This window comes from Coccomyxa subellipsoidea (assembly GCF_000258705.1).
Source record: "Coccomyxa subellipsoidea C-169, whole genome shotgun sequence".
In the NCBI taxonomy this organism is placed as follows: domain Eukaryota; kingdom Viridiplantae; phylum Chlorophyta; class Trebouxiophyceae; family Coccomyxaceae; genus Coccomyxa; species Coccomyxa subellipsoidea.
In genome coordinates, this window is record NW_005178035.1 from 52621 (window position 1) to 77322 (window position 24702).

Genomic DNA, 24702 nt, shown 5'->3' on the forward strand with positions numbered 1-24702 from the left:
AGGGATTTAAAGTCCATGTGTACAAGTATGAACACTATACAGAGGTTTGGTGGGGTGTTGATAGGGGCAAGGAGTGGGATCATGCAGACAGACCTTATTGGCGTCCCTGCCAATGTGGTGCTTGTTTGAGATAAAGAGGACCAGAGACACGGCACGCATATGAGAATGAGTGAACAGGTACTTGGTTAACAATATGTCATGATGCAGCTTCTCAAGAGGCATTGCATGTGGACTACATAGGGTATGTAAGGGGTTCCAATCCACTTATTTACAAAGGTCCACAAAATACTGCTCCCTCTCAGCTATATGAGTTCAACCCACCAGCCCTCCCCGCCATAAGCCACTCTGCAAGCTCACAGACAAGAGACAATATTGAAACTCTCACAGCGGGCCTTTGAGCAAGACCTATGACAAGATTTTATGCTGCACAGGCAGCCCCCTTGTTACTGTCCCTCTGTCTTCCTCTTTTTGAAGCGATCCAATGCCCCAAGCTGCTCCCCTCCAACCCCATACACTGCTTCCTGCACACAGCAACCTCAAAACTCTCAGTAACTCCATACTACTGATACACAGGTATTCCTTCCCTGCCACTGGACCCTGATTGTGCATAGTTCCCTTCCCCGGTCTCACCAGCAATAAACAGATCACACCCATAAGACCTCCTTTCACAAAATGTGGCTTTCCTGATGGTCTTGCCATCAAATGGAGCAGATCTGAAGATGCCGGTCAAGGCACAGCCTCTGAAGGAGGCTGTACTTAAGCTTGCATACAGAGCTCAGGAACTCCCTCCAATCATTGATACACATCACCCCATTGGCACACATCACCCTACCATGCCTCAAAAATTTGAAACCCAACATGTGCTACCCAATTTGTCACATCAGCAGCCACAACCACCCACGCCAAGCAAACAGCACCCATCAGACCAAATTCCCCTTGAGTCAGGATACTGCTTTTTCTGCGGGTATTTCCATCGAATAGGGGCAGAGATCAAGATGCTGGTCAAGGCACAGCACATTAAGGAGTAGATACCTTGCATACTGAGTCATTAGCACTGGGGATGTCCTAAGGAAATTAACTTCTGGGAACTACAAATAGTATTACTCTTACCGGCACGGGCTTGGTCTCCAGCTGGATGTTGGCCCCAGCTTCCTCTGCCTCCTCCTCTGCATCGCCCTCGTCCAGATCAATGTCCTCTGGGTTTGCCACAGCCGGCACGCTGGGGCCTGCAAAGGGGATCAGGAAGCAGCAAGTCAGGAGCGCTGCTGCGGAAGCCAGTGAGAGCAGTGGCAAGAAGGGCTGCGTGTTGCTACCAGTCCCAACAGCTGGCAACTTTACTGAACATTACCCCATGGCAACCCTGCAGCGCCTCTGCTGCTCCACACTTGGGCACCACACAGGAACACACAGTAACAGCAGAGCGCAAATCTGAAGACTGTTTCCACTGAGCTTTGCCATGTGATGCAAAGGACAGGCAGCATCCAGCATCTACATGCTTAGCTGTAAACCAGAACCACTCTCTCACCACGCTACCCTGCCATTCACAACAGAGCGCCCATGCATGAGAGCCAGCCCCCATCGTATCAATTGTCTTCACATAGATCTCAGCAGATGCAAGCCACAAATACAGTAAGACTCACCGGGCGCGGCGGGCGCGTCTGCGCCGGTCCCTTCCTGCAGTGCGCGCTGGTCTGGCTGCACAGTGCCGCCCGACACAAAGCCCGGCAGCCGCGTGCCTGTCACCACCTCCGCCTCCAGAGCCGCCATCTCGTCCTCTCCCCTCTTGCGCTTGCCACCCTCCTCGCCTGACAGCATACCAGTTTAAATTCAATTCCAGGTGAATGAAATATGGTGGGTCGTGTGCTGGCAACGTGAACTTCCAGAAAACTCTGGACAGAAGAGCACGCTTTCGTTTCCTGAGAGACTTCCTCTTGCATGGCTGCAGAGCTCTGCTTATAAAGGCAGCCATTTCTGACCCTAGTGCATATGTAAGCGCTTCGCATACATTTGTTTACTTGAAAACACACCGACAACGATGCTGCATTGGTGAGGAATGTTTTGTTCCGTGTTCTGCTGCACGTTGCCGCGACCAATAAAAGGATGCAAATGTGGCAGGATGCAGGGGGAGGCGACACCTGTGGGTGCGGCAGTGGTGGCTGCCTCTACGATGGTGGTGTTGTAGTGGATCTGGCTGAAAGACGCCGCCACACTGCGCTTGATACGCAGCATCTCCCTGTGACAGGGGCAGAAACACGACTGCGCTCAGACCCAAACATCACACAGTCTTGCAGCATCTTCCCTGCAACAGCAGCAGGAAAAATCCCTATGCACACCATCAAGCATGCCCACTATTTTTTTCCAAGCTTGACAGGATAGACACTTCCTCATCACAGATGCGCCACAACGGAAAATTTGCAAAAGGTCTGACAATTCCCCAGAATCCCAAGGGGCATGTATACATGACTGCATCTTCCCTCGCCGGTTGAGTGCCACTGACCCAGGCCGCAGAAGCAGGTGTCAAGCCCAGGACTCCAGCGCATGTGTGCCAGTATTACATTCATACCCGCCTCATTTATCGATGTCTCAGAAGCTTCAACAGACTCGGGAACGAGTAGCTATATACCCAGGACACTACTTAGCCAGCAGAGAGCAACTCCAGCGCACCTAAAGGTGTCCTCGTTGCCGTGCGCGACCTCGAAGTCGTTCCAGGCTTTCCAGAAGCCGGGGTCGCGCCGCGGGTCGGCCAGGGAGGATGCATGGACAAGGATCGCCCTCGCACGGTCGACCTCTCCCAGCTTCCGCTCGAGCGCCGAGTAGCGCAGGCACATGCGCTTGCAGTCCTCGTCCGACACGCCGTATGGCGGCGTTGCCTCTATCGCCGTCTCGTAGATCTCCCGCACCTGTTTTTACACACATGGCCCATAATCTCAGTACAACTGCACCTTGCCCTTATTTTTGATACATACCCCACTTGCACAAAATCCCCGCAAAGAGGCAGAAATCGCGTTAGATGTAGCCTTCTTTCAATGTTCATGCTGCATCTTACGCCCTTCGTCGCCCTGCTGGCTTCAACTTCAAGCTCCTCGCACTATGTATGATGATGCACTGGCAATGCGCACGGACACCAAATTTGATACCAGCAAGGCTTCAACAGGGAGGAATGGGGCATGGGCATGGAACATCTCTGATGGTAGAGTCCCAAATCTCCGACCACTCCATATTTCCATCAGCCCTGCCTGACCCAGCCATTCGACTTCTCTTTCAAAACAAACAACCACAGTTTTTACCATGCATTTCAGAATCTGATGCGTCCTTGATGCAAGAAAGATAGCTGAAGATAGCCCTCCTCTTCAGGGGATGCAGAGGTAAGAAGTGAGATTTCAAGGCGCACGCACCTTGCCAAGACCGAAGAACTCGTGGGCGCGCGCCAAGTACAGGTCGTAGACAGCGAGGCGGTCGGCGGCCGGCACGGTTTTGACGGCGCGGTCGTAGACCTCCATGGCGCTGCGCGCGAGGCCGTGCGCCTCCTCCAGCGCCGCATACTGCAGGAACAGCGCCTTGCTCTCTTCGGGCGGCGCCTGCGCGGACACACATACTTCGTCAACAAAGAGAACGTGAAATTTGCACTTGTAGGCGCTGAGGGCCGCTGCTGAGTGCACTGTATACAGTGTACTTGCGGCAACACCCATGCAGCAAATCCACAGCATGGTGCAATGAGTGCCGGGTCATCCAGACATTCAGAATGGAGTGCCCAAGTCTGAAACTGCAAAGAGAGCTCCCAAGCATACTTGCGAGGTGAACACTTGGAGCAAGCCCCCCAGTACCTCCTGGCAATTTAAAAGCTGCCAGGAGGGCAGGTGGGCCCACACAGGCGTTGACCAAGCAGGCCAATCTGGCAAATAGCAACCTACCTGCTGATAGATAAAGCGTTTACAATGATTTTGAGGTTGACTGTTCCCCAGGTTTCTACATTCCTCAGCTCTTGCGTCACCAGTGTGGTGTTTATCAGGTCTTGTCAATCGAACATATCGAAAGACCCGGCAACGCGATCATGCAAAGGAAGGTTGTGCTTGCTGCGCAAGCAAAGCAACGGGGAGCTGCATTTCCATGCGGTGCAAGGGGGCTGGCCTAGTGAGACTACAGGGCCAAAAAGCTCTAACACTGCAAGGATGCGAGTCACACCTGGGAGAGGGCTTGTTTGAAGAGGTCTCGCGCGCGCTCGAGCTTGGAGCCGGCATAGCGCTGGACGAACTGCTGCAGGTAGGCGAGCCAGATGTCGCGTACATGCGGGTACTTGAATAGCGCCACCCCGCGCTCATACACGCGGAACGACTCCTCCCAGTACTTGTGCTCCTGCGCGCATGCCAAACACAACCTCGTGGTCAGCAATTGCACCGCATGACTTGCCGACACAATCTGCGCGCGTTTGGACGTGCATGAGACAGCAGCCCAAGAGATTGGCACAAGCACAGCAGGCCATATGCATGTGGATCCAACTCCAAAGCCATGCGGCCAGAAGGCCAGGCGAGGGCAACGAGAGAAGCAATGCATTGCCCCTGAAGCCTTGCCTTTCCAGAATGCAGGGCACCAAGAACTAATGGGCCGGACACACTCCCAATCTTTGCTGCGGCATGTGTCACCCTCGGCCGTTGCTGTCAGATATCCAGACAGCCTACACTCTGCTCGGCTTTATTTGTCTATCACTCTCCCACGCAGCACGAACTAGAGGCGCATATGGTGCAGCAGGGACAGCACATCTGCACTGACAAGGCATGGTTGATACTGATCTGGGGTATGGCAAGGCGCAGATCGTGGGAAGCCCTCACCACATAAGAACACAAACAGCTCGTAAGAGAAAAGGCAATGCGCATATTGAGGATGCTCCAGACCCCTACCCACACTCTGACAAACGCTTGAAGGAAGGCACAGGGCACCTATATTTTGACAAATTACCTGGAGGAAGAGGGCGTAGTTGAGGATGATCTGGGGCGTAGCGATGCGGAGGTCGAGGATTCGGTCGTAGACTGCGCGCGTGGACTCCAAAGTACCCAGGCTCTCCTCCAGGTCGCAGTAGAAGGCCCACAGCTTCAGGCTGCGGTACAGCCGCCCCTGCACCGGTCCCTCCCGCTCCGCCTCAGCCGCCTGCGCAGCCATGAGAAACATTCATTGCGAACTCAAAACCCTGATAACCCCCAGGCTTGATATTTGCACCTGGACAAGACCCTCTCTTAAGAATGGAGCATCATAGGCACGGTCTTGATTCCATGTCCTGGTTGTTTGCTTGCGGACGCATTGTGGTAGATACAGGGCTCAGTTGGTCCTTTAGCTTGGCCTAGTCATGCCATGCTGGCTGTGCGTGCACATATGCAGTCCAGGAGACGTTCTGCGTCTTCAAGGCCCAATCGAGCAACCTTCGCTCGCGGTCAAGGGAACGAGTCAGGAGTGGAATCGCAGCACAACTTGAGGATTGTGCAGTTGGATAAGCAAATGACAGGGATGACTCACCGCTCGGCGGTTGATGGTGTCGGGGGTGTAGGTGGCGCGGCGCATGAGATCCAACGCGCGTTTGTAGTTCTTGTGGCGCAGTTCCATCTCCGCCCACTCGCACCACACCGTCGCCAGGCTATCCACGTACTTGAACTCTACCTGCGATAATATCCACAGCCCCTGAGTCTTTGCAATTCGTTTGAATTTGACTTTATCAGCCGTCCGGCAGCCAACCGCCAGCCTCTTAGAAATGAGTCTATCTCAGATAACGACTTTAAGGTGCCCTTCAAGGCTACGGGTCTCTGCAGATGTTTATGTACCCTTTACTTCCGCATGTGCATCCATGCCAAACTGTTATGGTGTTTCACCCTCGTACAGTTAATCATGATTATTACGTCCTCTGAGACTCTTACCGCAGCGGGAATGTGCTCTTGCAGTGCGACAAAGCTAAGAAGAGGAGTCAACCAATAGTCTCCAGACCAGCAGCAAATCCTGAAGAGAAAGAAGAAGCATGCAAGTGGGGGCATGTACACGCACCTGCGTGGCCTTGTCAAAGATGACACGCGCGTTCTCGAGGTCTCCGTGGCGCTCGTAGAAGCGAGCAAAGCCCGTCCAAAGCGTCTGCAGCTTCCCAATCGCCTGCATGCATGCGCAGGTTTTCAATATTGACAGCTCATCCTGATTCCAACATGCCAATTACAATTCTCTGAACTGAGCAACATTAATCGCTATTCAAAGCTCATCAGTGCCACCTAGGAAGCCTTCATAGATTCTCAACAAAATTGGCCATGAGAATACGCTGCAGAACAGCGCCCTGGACCTCTGTCAGACCAATCAGGCAACTAGTGTTGAGATGTGACACAGAGTCGCATGGCAGTTGTCACACTTCTGTCATATTGCAGAGTGAGGCTGCTGGAAACAGTGTGGCCCATCAGTAAGTACGATTCTAATTCAGGACAGCCCAAAATAGGTACAAGAAAGCTGCTAAGGAAGCCCACCTTGTTGACATCCACGGTGGTGACAGCCTCGGTGTAGGTGAGGATCTGCTTGTGGGGGTTGCCGTTGAAAAGCTTGACGCGCTTGTGCCATTCGTGCACATTGTGCGGATTCTGACGCAGCATGACGCTGGACAGAAGCTCCGGCCGCCGCTCCATCAGGTGCTCGAGCCGCGCCAGCCTGGCGTCACATGGGCGGTCCAGTCAGCCAATGACTAAGTAGTCCATAACAGGCCACGCCACAACGCAAGAATGCCCTCCTGGCCCAATACCGAGGACGCTTTGCCGCGCCAGCTTGTCGGGTACATGGGACTCAAGATTGAACCAAAGAAATGACGGTGAGGCCACAGCTGCCTTCTGCTGACACCAGCAGTGTAGCTGATATCACATCGCGTAACGTGCCTTTGCGAGCAGACAGGAGACGGTGAACACCCACAGCCAACATCATGAACTTCTGCAAATAGTTAAACGAAGAAGTAGGATTTGTGAGCTCCATGGCCTGATCTCATAATCAGCCAAAGAGCAGGCAGGCTGCACCTGAGATCAGTGTCGTCCTCGTCGTCTTTCAGCAGGAAGTCCTCCCCATCGCTCTCCTCCGCCCCGTTCATGGCCGGCTCCGGCTCATCCTCGCCACCGCCTTGCTCAAGCTGAACAGGAGGAGAAGCCGTCAGCATCACATCAAAAGAGACCCTTGAGATTCCTTGAAACAAATAATTAAACTATTCTGTAAAAGCTTCTACCTGCCAGGCAATGCATGAAGCCTGGCTGGGGAATAAAGTGATCAGCAAATTGGGGACAGGACATGGGCAGAAGTACGATCATGGCCACCCCAAGCAAATTACTCATGGCTACTAAAAGGGACGGCGATCTTAAAGAGACAAGCTTTCCTCTCTCCGGTGTTTCTTGAGCTCAGTCTTTGACCCCTCTCGCATGGGTTCCTAGACAGCTTGAAGCCATGCCATGCAACTATATTGGTATGGATCATCACCTTGTGGTGCAGCAGGGTCTCCTCAAACTGCGTGAGCGTGTCGAAGATGAGCGAGAAATCGCGCACGGTGGTGACGGTGGTGAGCCCCTCTTCGTACACGTCGCGTGCGCTCTCGTACATGCCCTGCCGGATGTAGTAATCCGCCAGCGACGTCCACAGCCGGCCCACCTGCGCGCACGTGCCGGTGACTGATCAGGCCTCTGCTCATCAGGTAGCAGCTTGCCAGATCAACACCAACCCAAAGCTTTCCACATACAAGCCTCATTTCCCCTTCTGGGTCATAACAGGATTCGCGAGGTACTTCACAAAGAAGAGTACAGCGTGAATTAGGATTTACTACAGAATGATGCACTGAGGCTAAGAAGACAGCCGTTCCCAGAGGACTGCTGTCACGCCACTTGCAGAAGAGCCAGGGCCGCATTCATCTACCTCACAGCAGATGCAAAGCCCTCTACCCTTCTGCAAGAGGCAAAATAGCAAAACCCTCAATGGCATACTGCGGGAACACAGACTGCAGCCCCTTTCTGGTCTCATCAGCAGCAGACACAACCATGATATGGACAAAGTGGTGCAAGCGCCTCAGTGCAGCCCCTCTGGGTTAGCCACCAACACATCACTCTGCGCATGCATGCACGTGAGGAATCCACAGAAGAACACACCTCGTCGGTGAATTTGCGGATGCCGGAGCGCAGCACGGCGTCGACCTTGAGGCCGGTGACATCCTTGGGGTGTTTGGTGATGATGTCGCAGAGCTCGAGCCAGAGCTGGTGCTTGCTTTTGCCCTCCAGCGAGCGGAAGGCGTCGTCATTCACCAGCTCCGCCATCTTGCGCGCAGCCTCGCCCCACAGACCCTGCGCAATAGAAAGTTTGGTGTGAAGAGACTCTTTCAATCCAAACAGCTCTTGGCAGCTACGATAGGACCAGGGCTGCACAATGTCTGCCACAACGGGCAATCACGCTTGTTCAACTGCAACAGGTGAGGAGATGTAGACAGGTCTTTATAAATGAACATGGTTCATCTACCCAGTATGATGGATGCAACACTAGGCATTGCAACGAGGTGAATTCTTGGCAGGGGAAACAGCTCGGAGCAAGACTTGCAAAGGTCCAGGATGAAGCCCTGTATTGCACATGCAGAGCCTATTCCTGTGCAACACAGGATCAAGCAACTCGGACATCGACAGCCATGGTCCCTTACCGCTTCCCCCGCCACTCACCCCTGGGCCCAGGGTGATGATACACTAGCAAGGCCGCACCTGTGCCTTGAGGTAAGCAATGTACTCCTCCGCATGCGTAGGCTCCAGGCGCAGGTAGCGCTTGTACACGCGCACCGCTGTCTCAGGTGGCGTTCCCGGGCGCATCAGAAACTTCTGCGCGCACACATACGAGGCACTCAATACGAAATGTGTTCTGTAGCACAGATCATTTGCATCCAATGATCCGATGACAGTACTGAACTTCTGTGACACCCTGGGAAGCTCATATCCCCTATTACAAAGGCTGAGCCAAGCAGAAATCTGCAGCTGCCCCCACATGCTGGGCTCACATACTTGTGCACCAGTCCGCCATAGCAAGATGTTCCAGACATGTGCAGCATACAAGATCGGCGCAGGAATTGGGTCGAGCAGGTGTGCAGGGCGCAGAGAGGGCAGGGGAGAATGCGCACCAGGTAGAGCACCCAGATGCGGTCATGCTGGGTGATGGGCAGCGCGCACAACGCCTTGTCAAAGGTCCTCCTCGTTCGCGTCAACCACCCCTGCTCCACCACAAACTCCTGCGCGCAGAAAACATTGCCACAGGGTCAGAGAAACAAATTGACAACTGCACAGATGATTTGAGGAGGCAGCAAGGTCGGCATTGTCCTTACTGGCCAACGCATTGATTAGAGGCCATGAGGAAGGTACAAGCAAAGCTCGTGAACCATGAACATGTATTGGCAGGAAGTTTTCTGTGTCTGGGATGCAGAAATGCTGAATTTGGATGATGAGGGCCCCACCAGGTACTCCAGCCAGATGCGCGGCATCTTGTGCATGGACACAAGCGCACGCTCAAAGGTGTTGTTCAGTGACGACACGGCAGGGTCCGTAATGGCCAGTCCTCGCACTGCCATCTGGCGCTCCCGTAGATATGCATGCCACAGCTGCGCAGCAGGCAGTCACATCTGGGTCAGAGGATGTCCAGAAATACCTGTGCAGTGTTCTTTCACCAGGCACGTGCATTCCCAGATGCGCACCATCAAAGCTTGATTCTACTGACCAATGCGTCTCACTGTTCGAGCAGTGTCATCAAAGAACACGAAAATATGCTGGCTTTCTGTTCAGGCAAAGCTTTGCTACTGATCTGCAGGCTGCACACTCACCTTGTAGCTGACAGGAAGAGCCTTCAAGGCACGCTCGTACAAAACATATCTTTTGAACGCGGGGGCGTCCTTGCGAGCATCCAGATATCTCAACCACATCTTCAATGAATATGGATTGCGAAGCAATTCCTCTTCGTACAAGAGGTCCTCATCTGTCGGTTGCAGGTGATCCAACGACGATGTCCCATTTGACAGAGGCGTCTGTGCCCCATCAGGTCCCATAACTGCACCCTATTCGGCGGGCAACAAGTTCTAAAAACTTCCTGACCTGGAAAACCAGTGTCTTTCACCACCTCTCATGGCATTCATGTGCACTTGCCTCAAATGCAGGAAGCTTAGAATAATCTATGCATCTCTTTCTGAGCTCAAGCAAACATTTCTCAGCAAATTGCACAATAGATCAACAGCACTACTTCGATTCTGCGAAATTCTGAAGTTCAGAGCACTGATTATGTAGATCTCACTTTCAGGCGTGCAAGTAAATTTGAGGGTACGTGTGGTATTTTCCTCACTATTAGACTTTAGGATGGAAAGGTCTCCTAGCTTCGCATGAAGCCTCCGCCAATGACCGCCGCTGCCCGCCGCTTCGGGCAGCCTCGCTGTTCAAGGAGACCTTCCGAGTGAACAACAAAACCTTTCCCATCGCGGCCCCAACTTAATCGGTGTCCTGGTAAAATTTTCGACGACATCGTATTGGGCACGCTCGTTATCAATTGCCCAGGAAGGAGCGGTCGAGGCTGCTGCGCCTTTCAGTACGCGGACCGTACACAGCTTCAAAGTAAGCTTCAGTGCCGGCAAGCTTCTCAAACCTTCATCAGACGCCTCGAAGGAGATCCGAATTGCCACAGGTGGCAATGTCGGCCGTCAAAAGAAAGGTGATGCCCTTCCCAGGGAGTCGGCCTTTCTTTGTTAGAAGTTCCCGAGAGGTCGGCACTTGAGCGTTCGACACTTTAATGTCTCTTGAATCCGTCTTTGTCGACTCTGGGGCTCTTGTTTGCGCTCATAATGTAGTGGGAACCATTGCATCGTGCCCAAAACGCATTCTTAAGGACAAGGCTGGCACCTGTGTCATAAGTTCCTGAGCTGCTTTTCTGTTATAACAAATGACGATTGTCCTGCGAAACGATATTTGCTGTAAATAAATGCTTGATAATGGTTGTTTCAGGATGTGATGCGCATCGGATCTTCTTGCAACAAATCAGCCCCCTTGAGCAGGGCATTTGCAAGAATATGTGTGGAAGGTGTGGACTTGCAGCAAACGATCGCATCCATGGATATGTTTAAACTTCTTGTGTCATGCAGGTGTCATATTTCTATGACCCGGACATTGGGACTTTCTACTATGGCCCCAACCATCCCATGAAGCCGCACCGCATCACTCTCACCAACAATCTCATTCTGCACTACGGCCTGTACAACATGCTCGAGGTGCGTTTGCAGGCATTTCACTCCATTGCCACATCAGAATACCTTTGCCTGCTGCACACGGCTGCCCACTTCTACTTCGGGCCGCGTGCTCCTGTAAACAGAGCACCTTCAGCACATACGGCATGTTTGAAGGGCTCGATCCTTGTCTTGAGATTAATTGACAGCATTGTAGGGCTCGATGTAGTGGGAATCTTGTGCCATCACATTGCTTTAAGTATGATCGAGGTTGACTCTACGGTGCTGCGCACCTGTACTTCCATGCATGCCAGAGCGCCACAGCACATATGCATTGTAGAACACAGAATTCGGCAAGCTGTGCATAGCAACCCTTCATTGGCATGGGGTTGAACATCCCTCTGCAGTGTGTGATTCAGAAGAGTCTGGAGTTGTGCTGCGGAAATACTGCCAAATTTGCTGTCCTGTTTAGTGGAAAAAACCCGGCAATGGCAGAGAGGAATGTCAGGCATCACAGGCGTTGTGATGGTCTGGTATTGGTGGTGCAGTCGTACAAGCCGCGCAAGGCAACTGGAGAAGACATGGTGGACTTTCACAGCGAGGAGTACATTAACTTCCTGCAGAGCGTCACCCCTCAGAACAAGGTGCGGCCTGGCCGAACTCCCATGCATCCCTTTGGTTATTGCATGCAAATTAGAGTATGTCACATTTCTCGTGTTGAGATGCAGTGGGAGACTCAACCATCCCCATGCTCTGGTTAAGGACTTGTAGGACCCCTGAACATGTGCACAATGATCTGGCAAGCAGCTGCAGAGCCTTGAAGTGCAGTATGTATGCTGCCACAGGATCAGTATGCAAAGCAGATGCAGATGTTCAATGTGGGCGAGGACTGCCCAGTCTTCAGCGGCCAGTTCAGGTTCTGCCAGGTAGTTTACCCAGCCCTGGGCCCCTGATCACTTACATCAAGATGTGCATGTCATGCATGATGCATTCATGCAAATGTAGATCTGCTCGGCACATGTCTCACGATTTTTAGCAAAGCTGTGCTCCCTCAAGTGGCGTGAGATAATGCAGCCCAGCCAATGTGTCCTCTTGTTGACTTTTTGTGTCTGTGCAGTTATATGCGGGAGGGTCCATTGGAGGTGCTGTAAAGCTCAACTATGGACTGTCAGATGTGGTCATCAACTGGGCGGGGGGACTGCACCACGCCAAAAAAAGCGAGGTGGGTGCCGGCCTGTTCCTCATCTTCAAGACAGTAGTATCTGTGTCTGGTTTTTCAGCAAGATACAAACGAATGCGAGCAAATGCTGCATGAACAGGAATAAACTGAAATAACTGCCATTGCACTCTGAAGCGCATTCTGTGGTGCTCTCTGCACAGCGACGTATACTTCCAACAGGGGTTCTCTCAAACTCCAGCATGGCGTAAGTCTCGCTTGCTGGCAGAGAATAAATTGCCACTCAAGCACATGATTTGACATGATCTGTTTTGGGCATGTTGGGGGCATTTTTGCACTTGCAAGAACTTTGACTGCGCGCATGCGTCCAGGCGAGCGGCTTCTGCTATGTGAATGATATAGTGCTGGCGATTCTGGAGCTGCTGAAGTACAACGCGCGTGTGCTCTACATCGACATAGACATCCACCATGGCGACGGCGTGGAGGAGGCCTTCATGATGACCGACAAAGTGATGACTGTCAGCTTCCACAAATATGGCGGCGGCTTCTTCCCCGGCACCGGCGACCTCGGCAGCGTCGGCCGCGGCCAGTGCGCCCCTGTTTATCTCCACAGCCCTTTCACTTAGAAATTTTTTATTGCCTGTGCCGCTCTTGCATGGGTCACGTTGGATCTTGTGATTTCGATCTTGATCTTGTGATCTTTCTGAGTTGCAACTGGAGCTACCTTGCATGTCCCCCTTGCATCTGTGATTGCCGAGACCAGTGTGGCGTTTGCCATTTCCGTTTTTCCTGTCTTGTCTCTTGCTCTTTGTCAACCTTGTTCCACTGAGGGATCAGATATTTGCGCAAGGAGGTATGCCGCCCTTCTCCTGGCACATGCACATATGCAGCTCCAGATAGCTTGTGCCATGCCACACTTATGTCTTCCAGGATACACAGCTCTTCTTGCCCTCACCTTGCCTCTAAGAGCTTGTAATGGACCTGATTTCCAACGGAAATGTGGGTCTGTGCATGAGGGGACATGTTGCTGCGCGCAGGGGCAAGCACCACTCGATCAATGTGCCGCTCAAAGATGGCATGACGGATACGGCTTACGAAATGCTGTTCAAACCGGTCATGCGGCGAGTCGTGGACGTCTACCAGCCAGAAGTCATCGTCTTCCAGAGCGGTGAGTCGCAGTCAGGCTCCCAAGTCAGGCTTCAGATTTCTTTGAAGCGAGGAGCAGTGCTTGCCTGTGAAAAATCGCTAGCCTCGAGAGTGTATGACAGTTGCCCGGTGTACTGCAGGCACTGGCTAGATTGCTATTGTGAGCCACATGTGCACATTTTTGGAAACAATGCATGCTGACTGTTCTAGTCTTGTATGTGCAGGCGCAGACTCGCTCGCGGGCGACAAGCTGGGAGCCTTCAACCTGTCGATGAAGGCAAGCCCAACCCACACGTTTGATACCAACTGACTCATGAAGGACTCCTTTTGTCACCATGCCAGCCAATTCCTTGACCATCTATGCAAAACGGTCCAGATCACTGCCCCGGCCACCCATGCCAGCAGTGAGGAGCTGCACCCCATGAATCACAGGTCCACAATCCTAAGATGCCTGTTCGGCGCAGTGTTGAAGACACCACTGCGCCAAGGTTGCTGACGCTCTTGCTGCGTCACGCTTTGCAGGGTCACGCGGAGTGTCAGCAGTACATGATGTCATTCGGGCTGCCCATGCTGGTCCTGGGCGGGGGCGGCTACAACATTGCCAGCGTGGCGCGCTGCTGGGCCTACGAGACAGGCCGCATCCTCGGTGCTGATTCTCCCGCTCTCCCGCTCCTATGTCCTGTAGACGATGCACTGTGGCCTGAGCAGCGACTGCCGGGCCTTTCAAGCATGAAGCTTGTCCTGGCATGTATCTTTTGGGCCAGAAGTCCCAAAGGATACATTGTGGCTCGTGCCTGTTTTGTCCTGAGTGGCAGAGCTTGAACCCAGGGGACGAGCTTCCCATGAGAACACAGCCTTGGAACCGAGCATTTTGTAACCACAAGGTTGTCCTGGCGTGATTGTTTTGCCAAGAGTTGTGCGCCCTTTTGGTGTCGTGTAACCGGGGGCGGCTCAGTAGAGGCTGCGGCTCTGCAATACTCGCAGTCTGCCGCACGCTCATGCAGCATGCTTCACCTTGGCTTGGGCAATGTAACAAGACTGGGTGTGGCGACCACATCACTGGATGCCGGAAATGTATATCCTGCCCTTAGTGTGAAATAAGTGTGAATGGCATGGCAGGCGTGGAGTTGGAGGACGAGCTGCCGGAGAACGACCACCAGAGCCTGTTCCAGCCGGGCGCCAAGCTGCACCTGCCGCTGCCGGAGAACCTGGAGAACCTCAACACGCGCCAGTACCTGGAAAATCTGCAGCGCAAAATCTTCGTCAACATCGCCCGGTGCGCGTTTGTGCGGCATGCTGCTCGGATGCAAATAACACGCATGCTGTCAGACCCTCGGTGCAACTGTTCATGGCTGATTCGCGAATGAAATTGAGGGCGGGCAAAGCGGCACCACTTGTAGTGTCGGTGAGGGTGCTGGAGAATCGGATAGTGGCTGAGCGCTGCAAGGGATGGATAATGCACAGCAGCGGCACAGCAAGCGTCAGCTTCTGTGCAATTTTTACGTTGGTGCTGCATGACTTGTATTGCTTGCCTCTTGGCCCTTAGGGAGGGACCCTTTCGTCCTTAGTTCCTGCACTGTTGGACCTCTGCCAAGCACTTGCCTCAGGCAGGTGTGCTCAGGCAGGAGCACTATATGAGCCCCAGGATTCTTGGGAATATGATGGGAAAGGAAATCTGCGCGCAGGATCGGATCGGCGACGGGGCAAGAGTTCCGGGAGCGGCCGCCGGACGCGATGGCGCCCGAGGACATGGAGACAGAAGGCCCCAGCGACGAAGCCGATGACTCATCGCCTCCGGAAGGTGACTCAGCATGGCCGGGCGGTGACTCAGGGCAGCGCGCGCAGCTGTGGGACGGCCGCGGCCGGTTCGAGGATGCGCCCCTGGAGACAGGACCCGGCAGCAGCGGCCGCGCGCGTATTGACCTGGACTACAGCCGGGGTGAGTTGATCTGATTGTGGGGTTTGCAAGGTTGGGCTTAGGTGTGTTTCAGCCGTGGTGGGTCCCCTGGGGAGAGCTGTCGCCTGGGGGCTTTGATCCGCTGCGGAAAACTACACCGGAGGGCTGCAAGCGTTAACCAGCATCGCATGGGCCTGATTATAGTTGGGGTGAGATGGACTGGAGTTGCTTGCTCAGAGTGTGTGAAGTTATGGCATAAGAGGATCGAATCTCTGTAGAGGCCTCCACGAAAGATTTGGAAGGTACAGGACTATTCGTTCTCACTTTTTCATATTTCTGTCGGTATCATGTTGTTGTTTTTAATTGTGACAAGCTGCTGCGCTGCCGCTGCAGATCCCAGCAACGAGCCGGGCAGCAGTTCGCCTGGGGAGCTGCCCAACGGGGCAGGCGCGTCCGAGCAGAAGCTTCCGCTGCAGAGGATACCCTCCTCACTGGTGCAGGCGACCGCAGCCGCGGCTGCAGCCGCCAAGGGGCGTTCCTCCAGGGAGCAAGGTATGTGAACAACGCCCTTTTGCTGTAAACCAGGAGGGGCATACTTTTGCAAAAGTATGCAACCCTGCAGAACATCATCATTTCCCTGCACATCGCTGGGATTCCACTTTAGATTGTATCATACAGTAGAGACTTTCAGCCTCAAAGAGGCATAATTTTGTTCACTCATGCAGGCGACAGCATTCCAGAAGGAGACCTGTCAAGAGACATATAATGCCTGCTGCTCCAAGGGCTTGTGCTCCTTATGATGCGTGACTCAGATTGTCACGCATGCGCGCATGCTCTGCAGTTGCGGCTTCAAGGCTTTGAAGTGCGATGAAGATCTGACCAGACAGGCATGTGTCATGCAAGGTGTGGGAGGGAATGCCACAGGACCAGATGCGCGCATGCAGTCGCCACTGAAGAGCTTTGGTTACAGCCCCGGAGGCCAAAGCATTGGAAGAACCTCCCTTCAGGAGTACTGACTGCTCAGATGCAGCATGTAAACCTCCATGCTTGTGAGCACGGCTGGTGTTCAGAGGAACTGCGTGACAATGTAGAGTCCAAGATAGCCATGATTGGGTTAGCCATGAAGTATGTACATGCAGTACTGTGATGATAGTCATGACCTTGGGTATAGGGATCAGGGCGGAATGAGAACTGGCTAGATGCGGAAAGCAATTTGCATAGGAATGCCGGCACCACTTGTTATAGTATTTGCAGCTTAGCTTGGTAGAGACTTGTAGTGTTACACATATGTCACATTGAAATTCCAAAGGTTTTTAAAGCATACGAGCACAAAATGCGTCATGAATATTGTAGCCAGAAACTGTCTCCCTCATAAACTTAACGCGCTGTAACCCCTTCCACGCTTGCTGCAGTCAGAAGTCTTCCAGCGCCAGTTCGCTGTCATCATCACTGCAGTGATTGAGCGCCTCGTCATCGTCCGACTCATCAGATGAGTCATCCGGCGCACGCATAAACTCCCTCTCCAGCTCTGACATATCCACCCCTGCCAGCGCCCCAGAACCCTGTTCCACCAACACCCGCATGTGTCACACACAGGATCTGCACATCTCATTCTGATCACTGGCGCGATTGCCATCTAAAGTGGCCCTCAGGTGCAAGCTTCAGAGGCAACACAAGAATTCAGCCTTAGAAAGGACTGAAACTGCCATCAAATGGAAGTCCAAAGCAGGGGATTATCTCGCTCAAAAATAAAGTACAACACATAAGTCCGATGCCGTGCAAGACACAGATATCGGACAGGTCAATGACGAATGTAACAGAGAACAAGCGCATGGCCATCGCAGAATGTAGTCCCTCACCTGTGCTCTTGGCGATGGGCTAGCTGTTTGTGACGTTGCCCGATCAGGCTCTGCTTCTTCCTCATGTGCTGCATCCTGATCTGGCCCTTCTTCCTCCATTGCCTCTCCCACGTCAGACCCAAACCACTCCTTTTCCGAGGCCCGATTCTGCGCAGAAGGCGCCGTTCTTGCCTGAGACACTGTCCTTGCCGGCTCGTCCACCTTGCAGAAACAACCCTTCTGATGTCAAACATGCGGTTTTTCAGCCCATGCCCTGTCTCTCAATCCTCAAAAGAAAGAGTGCCCCCATTACCAAGCCAGGCCTGTCTTTGCTACCAGGTGCTCTCATGTCTAGCAGGTCAAGCTCGCGCCTTGAGAGTTTGGTGGGGGTGTAAAAAGACGCCCTGATGAAGCATGGGGGCGTGGTAAAGGACACAGAATTGAACCCATGCCCCTTAAATCACATGACACGTCCTGGCAAGCGTTAGTCCGATATGTGACACCAATGGTTTGCACTCCAGCCAGGCACCTCCATAGATGCTTCTGCTGATTGCTATGCCAGTTGCCTCACATGCTGCCTTCAAAAAGGGTGATTGCAACAAGCCCTTCCTGTGAATGCACGTGCCTGGTCCCAGACCCCATGGACCTGCCCAGCAATGCAGATACTTTTACGCAGAAGTGTAATTGGCGCTCAAAGCTCGACGTGCTGCACACCTGTGTAGCTGCACAAACGACTTGCAGCTAGAGAGACAAAAATCAAATTGTCCGCACCTCCAGTGCAGCAACCAGCGCGTCCACCATGTCATCACCCGCCACATCAGCGTCCGCAATAACCTCAGGCTGCAGAGCCTGAGGCGGCGGCGTTGGCACCCGCGCAGCGCGCCTGGAACATGCACTTTCATCAGTCACCCCTGTAGTAACCCTGCTTACTGTGGTCCACTGTCAGTTGTCTGATTTTTCTCGGGTGAGCCTTCCGCAAATGTCTCTCAAATGCCTTCAAGAACCAATTTTTAAGCTGCTTCTGCAGATCTGAAGCATGCAAGACTCCATGCATGTTTCATGATCGCTCAGCTATGTGCGTCCGGCAGCTATGCAAATCACTTAATACTCTGGCATTAAGAATGCACACCTGCAGACGGGAACAAGTGGTCAGGTGGAGCAAAAGAAAGAGAAAAGAAAGAAAGAGACTCGCCTGGTGGCTTTCAGGCCCTTCACAAGGCCCTGCACGAGCTCTAGGCGCCATGAGACACCATCAAAGATGGCCACGCAGTCCAGTCCGTCCCTGCTGTGCTCATGCCTTCCGCTGAAGGACATATCTGTGCCCTGCGCCGCTGCATCTGGAAGGTTCACGACCACCTGAGCAGCCAGTGCATATCAGTGGCTGCATGCCTCGCAGACGTGACAACTGCAAGGTTCATTGTGCACTTGGAATTTTGCAATAGGAAGAAGAGCATGAATGCAATGCCATGACTTGAAGCAGCTTTCAGGTGCCCCATCGCTTTTGTCTAGTTTTTTGTTCGGGTAGGAGCGCAGGCACTGGTAGATCACAGATGAGAGATACTGAGGCTCAGGATAGCCTCTTATTTTCGACGATGTAGAGTCTTTCAGGCAAAAGGACAAAGCAAGGCAGAAGTATGGCCGGTGGCAAGGCACTTGCCTGGTTGTCTTGCATCGTCACGGATCCCTGCCTGAAGCGGCCTGCAGACGCTGGCTTGAAGTCGTATCGGAGCGAGCAGTAGGAGTGACTGGCTTTGTCTGACAGGAGGGTGTCTCCCAGTGTGATGGGGTAGCTGATGCCTGCTGACGGGACGTCGCACCCCCGATTGGCCGCCATGAGCGTTACTTCAATTCTTTTGGGTTTCGCAAGGCGTTGTAGGCGCAGCGGCACCACTGGCACTTCTGTTTTCCTCACGCTACAACCGTGAACAAAACAATCTCTGCCAAGTCGAGGTTCTCGTAATTATATCGCTTGTTTTTCGCCAAGAAAATAACAATTATCTAATAGGAAAATGTTGACGATCAGATTTCTTCACTATGAGCGGCAGGAAACCAACAATAAGCTTGTCATATCCCCAGATCAGTGAATGACATGAACAGTACCAACTGATGCTGCAAGGGAGGCTTTGCGATGTTGCTATAAAGCTCGAAACGCTTTTTTTTTTCGATCACTTTGACCTGACTGCTATTTGTGGTTCAACCTTTCTGCGCTCTGCAGTGCTCACAGAATGGTGTTGCCAATCTTGGCCATTACCATGGCACCTGACGCATGCTGAACGTCAACTCAAGCTTTTTGGACATTCCTTTCCATTCCTGAACGTGAAGGAGCATTGAAGAGTGCATAACTTTGACGCACAGCGGCATCACACTACTATCTTTTGGAGACAAAGGACCTTAGCTGGCTTTGTCACACACTGTGGCACGTGGCACACTAATGTCAATGTAAATCAATATTACAAGACTTCAAGACGCCCCTCAGACAATGGTGTGTATATTCTGTTGGTGTTGCTGCCTACTAGGCGTTCACATGCCTGCATGCATAATCCGCATGGAATACAACAGGTGCTCAACATTCAAATTTAGCACTAGCTGCTTTTTTCTTACTATAGGCGTACGGTAATTGCATTACAATTGTTGCAACTTGTGAAAGTGCGTATACATGAGTGCGATGCATTGTTTTGGCAGGAAGTTGCTCTCACCCCAAGGATGCTGGCTATCCTTCTACTGCTATGCAAATGCGTTACAAGGTGCAGCAATAACTGGCCAATAGATGCTGACCCTGAATTCAGACCGTCTTGCTTGCATGCAGCTGTGCAGCTGCAGCTGATCATCACTGCAGAGCCACAGCATTACCGATTCAAAGTCACAAAACTGCAGAACATTACATTGCACAGTCTCCTTTCCACTGCCCAGCTTGTACCAGAGGTAACATGATATAGTATGAAACAGCTATAGCTAGCTAGGCATTGATAAAACATATGTGGATGCATCCACAGAACACTGGCAAGAATCCCATAACCCTTTACTCCTGAGATTTTCTGCTGCTGCAGCACACATGAAGTTCATGTTTTTTTGGAATATAAAAGTGTCGAACTCAAGAGTCATATCAGTTGCAACCCGTACACCAGATAAAGAATTGGAGTTGCAGATCTAGATAGCACAGGCAAAGCAACCATTTGCGAGTCAATTCCAAATGTCACTAGACTGTTGTGTTGCCTCGCCATTACCAATAATGGTGACTAATTCCATCAGATGAGCAACACTGCCTCGACCTGATGCATCTCAGCCAATAAAATAGAAATTTTAACCCCAGTAAAAGCACAGCGGCAAAAGCACAGCGAATTCCCAACAGACATCCCATACTTGCATACTTCAAGGCACCCCCCATGAAAACACCCAGTAGCAAAAGCGTCAAACCAAAAGCCAATATGGATTCCCATGAAGCACTTCAAGGTTTCTTGAGAAGATCAGCACTTGCAGCAACTTGTATTCCAATTCACCTGGCACTTGTAACCCCATGCGTACACGGCCACACTTCCTTGAGTCATGATCGGTTGCAAAAATGCTGGCCCAAGATCAACTTGAGTAACCAATACATCAGGACTTGCATTGGACATCAATGTAGATCCGGCTAAAGAGCTAAAGCACCTGGTAATGGGCCCAGGCCCCAGAGTTGAACCAAGCCCAAAAGCTTCCCAACCAGTCGAGGAACGAAAGAATGCTCAAGCTAGCATAAGGTCTCACTATAAGACCCCAAAGAACAGGTCCATAGCAAAAATCCTTCAGCAAGTCATCAGATGGCTGCTCCAATTAAAAGCCCCAAAAGTCTCTGCATGGGAGCGAGATAAGTATTGTGCTATTGCCATTTGGCATTGGCTGCCCACAATAGCATTGATAGTTGCATTATGGCCCGCTGGCCACCCGTAGGCCCTGAACTTCTGACAGGGGATCTCCCCTGCAAAGAGCAGTGCGAATCCTCCCAAAGAATTGCAGTAAAGCACATCAGCATCCAACAAATTCCCACAAGCGATCTCCCACGCCCATCTCTAAGAATGGACTGTGCATGGAACTGCCATATCCCTCATCACCCTCTAGTGGCTGCCTGCAGCCAGCCGTGGCAGACTCAACGAGGAGACACAGATCTGGCACCATGACAAAACACATCTTTCCTACTTCGCTGGATGCTTGGCAACCCTCTATGTACAGATTGGACCCCAGTAACACCAAGGGTTTTGCATCCCTCCTGTTCTACCAGGTATTTTCACAGCCAGCAGCTCAAGCTGGTTGTGAAAACGCTGGATAAAATTAGCTAAAACGCCCAATTCAACCCCATGTACAGAAGGAGAAGATTGTGTGGTTTTAAGCTGCCCTCAGGCGCCGAGAGGGAACCCCTCTTAACATTTGATGGCGGCAATTTTGCCGGCGCTGCTAGAGGGCGAGACGCAGGCGCTGTCCAGTTGTGAGGGAAAGTTGCCTCCGAGCGGCTGCAGCGCAAATTCGTGCAGCTTCGCGGCAGCTGCCTCGGTGACGGCCGGCGGCGGCAGCCGCACCTGGTCGTACGCGTCCTTCCCGGCAGCTACCGAGAAGAAGAAGAACAGGATCGCCGACAGGATGACAAACAGGTGCTGGTACGCTGCAGCACACAAGAAAGCCATGTCAGTCTTTGATCATCTGCCTCAATCCCTGCATGTCTGCCGGGAGCATCCTCACTGACATTGGATTTCTACCCTGCAGCACGTGTTCCAGGCAGATCATCACTTGCTTGGGCGCCATCAACCTAGCATTCATGTTTGAAGATTCTGCTCTCTAAAGGGATTGCTCATGGCTTGTCAAGAGCGCTCTGGCCACAACTTTCATTGAGACGCTCTCGGCAGATTGAGATGAAGGCCGCTCAACAAGCAGACAGGCAAAGTTGAAGGTGGATTTCAGGGTTGTGGGCAATGGCAAGGTATGCCCATGATTACTCTTCAACCCGAAAAGGACAATTCCGGCTACAATCTATGTGCTGCGCTGCAACAACGTGCTCAGCTCCGATGTTCAGAAACTGCGCAACCTCACCACATTCTGAATGATGGATGCAGCAGAAACAATGCACTACAGGGCTGCAAAGAGCACTCACGCTTGCCGCTGTGGTACAGCAGAAGGCCGTCAAAGATGAGCACGATGCCCACAATGAGCAGCAGCCGCCCAGTCCAGATGTGGGCAACACTCCAAGTCCTGCGGTAGGGGGAGGCCTTGCCTGGCCGCTTCACCATAGCCGACAACACCTGCAGCAGCAAATGTGAAATGAAACTTAGCAATCTGGCAGCCTTTAATGGACATATACAGTAGTAATCATCTCGTGCGTATAGTATCGTGTGAACAAGGGCTTGCCGCAGACCAAATGCAGCCAACTGCTTGCTTGTGCAAATCCAGGGACGCTGTCAGCTGCATGTATGTTGTGGGCTGTTTTGCCTTAGGAAATATCACACCTTCCCTTTCTATTGAAAAGCCTCAGAGGGAATTACTCACCTGCATGCCAGCCAGGAATTCGCAGGCAATGCCCACGCTGATGTGGATCATGACCTGGCGGGAGTAGTAATCCCAGTACTGCGGCATGACTGCGATGATCACACCCACGCCCGCCAGCTGCATCAGGTACGCCAGCAGCTGCGCAGCAGCAACAAAATTTGAGTTCAAACTCAGAATTTCAAAAGCTGTCAGTGTACATGCTCTGCGACATTTGCCGCTGGAACCTCAAATCTCAAAATCAATATGTTCATGTCAATGTTCCGGCTTGCCACAGCTGTAAATCAATGAGACACTGCTGCAAGGAACTAGGATCTGCTTCAAGAACGCGTATCCAAAAATGGAAGGAAGAGAGAAGGTCCCACCATGAGAGCGCGGTGCGCGTGGAACCACATGTTGGTGGGCGGCACGTTCTTGAAGTTGTAGGCTAGCACGATGGCGGCAGGTGCCAGCACGCCCCAAGCAATAGACATGAGCCATCCGTGCACCTCATACATGAACAGGATGTTGTCCGGAGGTTTTGTGTGTGCCTTGGGGTTGTGGCCTCCTGCACCATCACAGAGAACGGGTGTTTGGACAGGACTTTCCGTAGGGAAGAGGGGTATCTAGCAGGAGGCACTTGCACCTGTTTTGTGATATTACTAATTCGCCAAACCCCCGTTGTGTCAATTTCATCAGCAGCAGAGCCAGAGCAGGGACATGGGACAAACTTATAGGGAACATCTGCAGCCAAACCTGCAGAGCCTAATTCAGTCTGCTCGATGGCAGCTAAGTTCCCTATTCCAGGGTGTGCACCTAGACAAAACACTCCCGGAAAATGTGCATCCAGATGCATGAGGACAACCTTACAAGCTTGTGAGAAATTTCTGTAAAAAAAGGTACAGGCAAGTTCAAGCTAGGTCGGGCCAAAGGTGACAAAGGAGGCGTTAACCCCAGACATAACTGTATACAGTAGGCAGTCGCTGAAACGGTGCTAACTCCACTGTCTCAGTACCAGTAGAGTCCAAAAAGGCTGCCGTATAAGTTTAGAATCGAGCATTCATCAGCGGAAGAGCATAAAATGCTCAAAGTGAAGCATGGACGGCAGTAAAGTGACAGAGCAAATGTCAAGATGAAGGTTCCCAGCGCAGTGCGGTCCATCGATAGTCCCCCAATGACTGCTTCTTTCTTTCCACAGCCCCATAGGCCATGTGTGAACGTTTCATGCTGTGAGGGCTGCAAGAAGAGTTTCGGACCTGACGCAGAGGCCTCAGCGAGAAGATGGCGCGTGTTAGTGACGCTAGCAGCACGCGTTCCAGATAACGTCGATGCAGATAAGGCTCCTGGGACATCTCTGCGCATGCATCAAGGGCTCACAAACCAGTCAAGACACAGGCAGACGGCCAAAAGGAAGACAAGAGTGGAGGCGTGAACACGACAACCCGCAAAAGAACATCCGGAAGGTGTGCCTGCAAGCGTGCGAACAGCGCAACTTTTCATCCAAACAATAACAAGTAGAGTTACTTACAATTCTAGATGACGAGACACCACGCCAAGCGCAGCAGACGTGACTATGGGTGTCATGAGCATCAGCGCAGCCACGATGACGAACAGCGCAGCGCGGGCTGCAGGCACGCAGACGGCCATCGCGAACCACCGGCTCTCAGTACTGCTTCTCTACACCTCCACTCAGCTGTAACCCTGGAACTCACGTCTCCAGAGCTAGCGAACCGGGGTAGGTCGGGAGAAATAACTTATTTCAAATAAGCACCACAGTGGCTATAACGCGCCAGGACCTGCCTATGCACAACACAAGATGGACCAATCACTCTGAGCGCCCACTAGCTCCAAAAGATTGTTCTTCTGTTGCATCGACGAACACTTTTCGCTGGTCCGCAGCCTACTCCATCGCTGTGGGTAACACTGACGTCGGTGTTGCCTGTTTAGG

At 52.4% G+C, this 24702-nt stretch overlaps 4 protein-coding genes across 4 annotated transcripts; 1 reads left to right on the forward strand and 3 right to left on the reverse strand.

Annotated features, from left to right (window-relative positions):
* Window positions 1-241: 241 nt before the first annotated feature.
* On the reverse strand, window positions 242-10051 carry COCSUDRAFT_53470 (protein prenylyltransferase; the record flags this gene model as incomplete). The annotated part of the gene is made up of 18 exons (XM_005647435.1): window positions 242-521; window positions 1111-1226; window positions 1641-1805; window positions 2136-2233; window positions 2665-2900; window positions 3396-3578; window positions 4183-4353; window positions 4954-5142; window positions 5506-5646; window positions 6025-6126; window positions 6486-6663; window positions 7020-7129; window positions 7471-7638; window positions 8130-8321; window positions 8727-8840; window positions 9137-9244; window positions 9467-9610; window positions 9830-10051. The coding sequence occupies 18 exons, from the start codon at window positions 10049-10051 to the stop codon at window positions 444-446; spliced, it is 2715 nt and encodes a 904-aa protein (XP_005647492.1). The 3' UTR covers window positions 242-443.
* A 1074-nt stretch (window positions 10052-11125) lies between these two features.
* Window positions 11126-15488, forward strand: COCSUDRAFT_15779 (histone deacetylase 3; the record flags this gene model as incomplete). The annotated part of the gene is made up of 10 exons (XM_005647436.1): window positions 11126-11257; window positions 11761-11856; window positions 12058-12138; window positions 12330-12434; window positions 12761-12978; window positions 13427-13557; window positions 13760-13802; window positions 14024-14181; window positions 14655-14811; window positions 15221-15488. 10 exons carry the CDS (start codon window positions 11126-11128, stop codon window positions 15486-15488), a joined length of 1389 nt encoding a protein of 462 aa, XP_005647493.1.
* Window positions 15489-16844: 1356 nt separating this feature from the next.
* COCSUDRAFT_63347 (hypothetical protein) lies at window positions 16845-19104 on the reverse strand (the record flags this gene model as incomplete). The annotated part of the gene is made up of 5 exons (XM_005647437.1): window positions 16845-16994; window positions 17292-17438; window positions 18042-18181; window positions 18521-18626; window positions 18949-19104. 5 exons carry the CDS (start codon window positions 19102-19104, stop codon window positions 16845-16847), a joined length of 699 nt encoding a protein of 232 aa, XP_005647494.1.
* Window positions 19105-21661: 2557 nt separating this feature from the next.
* COCSUDRAFT_41963 (hypothetical protein) lies at window positions 21662-24401 on the reverse strand (the record flags this gene model as incomplete). The annotated part of the gene is made up of 5 exons (XM_005647438.1): window positions 21662-21900; window positions 22387-22534; window positions 22779-22916; window positions 23141-23322; window positions 24296-24401. The coding sequence occupies 5 exons, from the start codon at window positions 24399-24401 to the stop codon at window positions 21662-21664; spliced, it is 813 nt and encodes a 270-aa protein (XP_005647495.1).
* Between the last annotated feature and the right edge of the window lie 301 nt (window positions 24402-24702).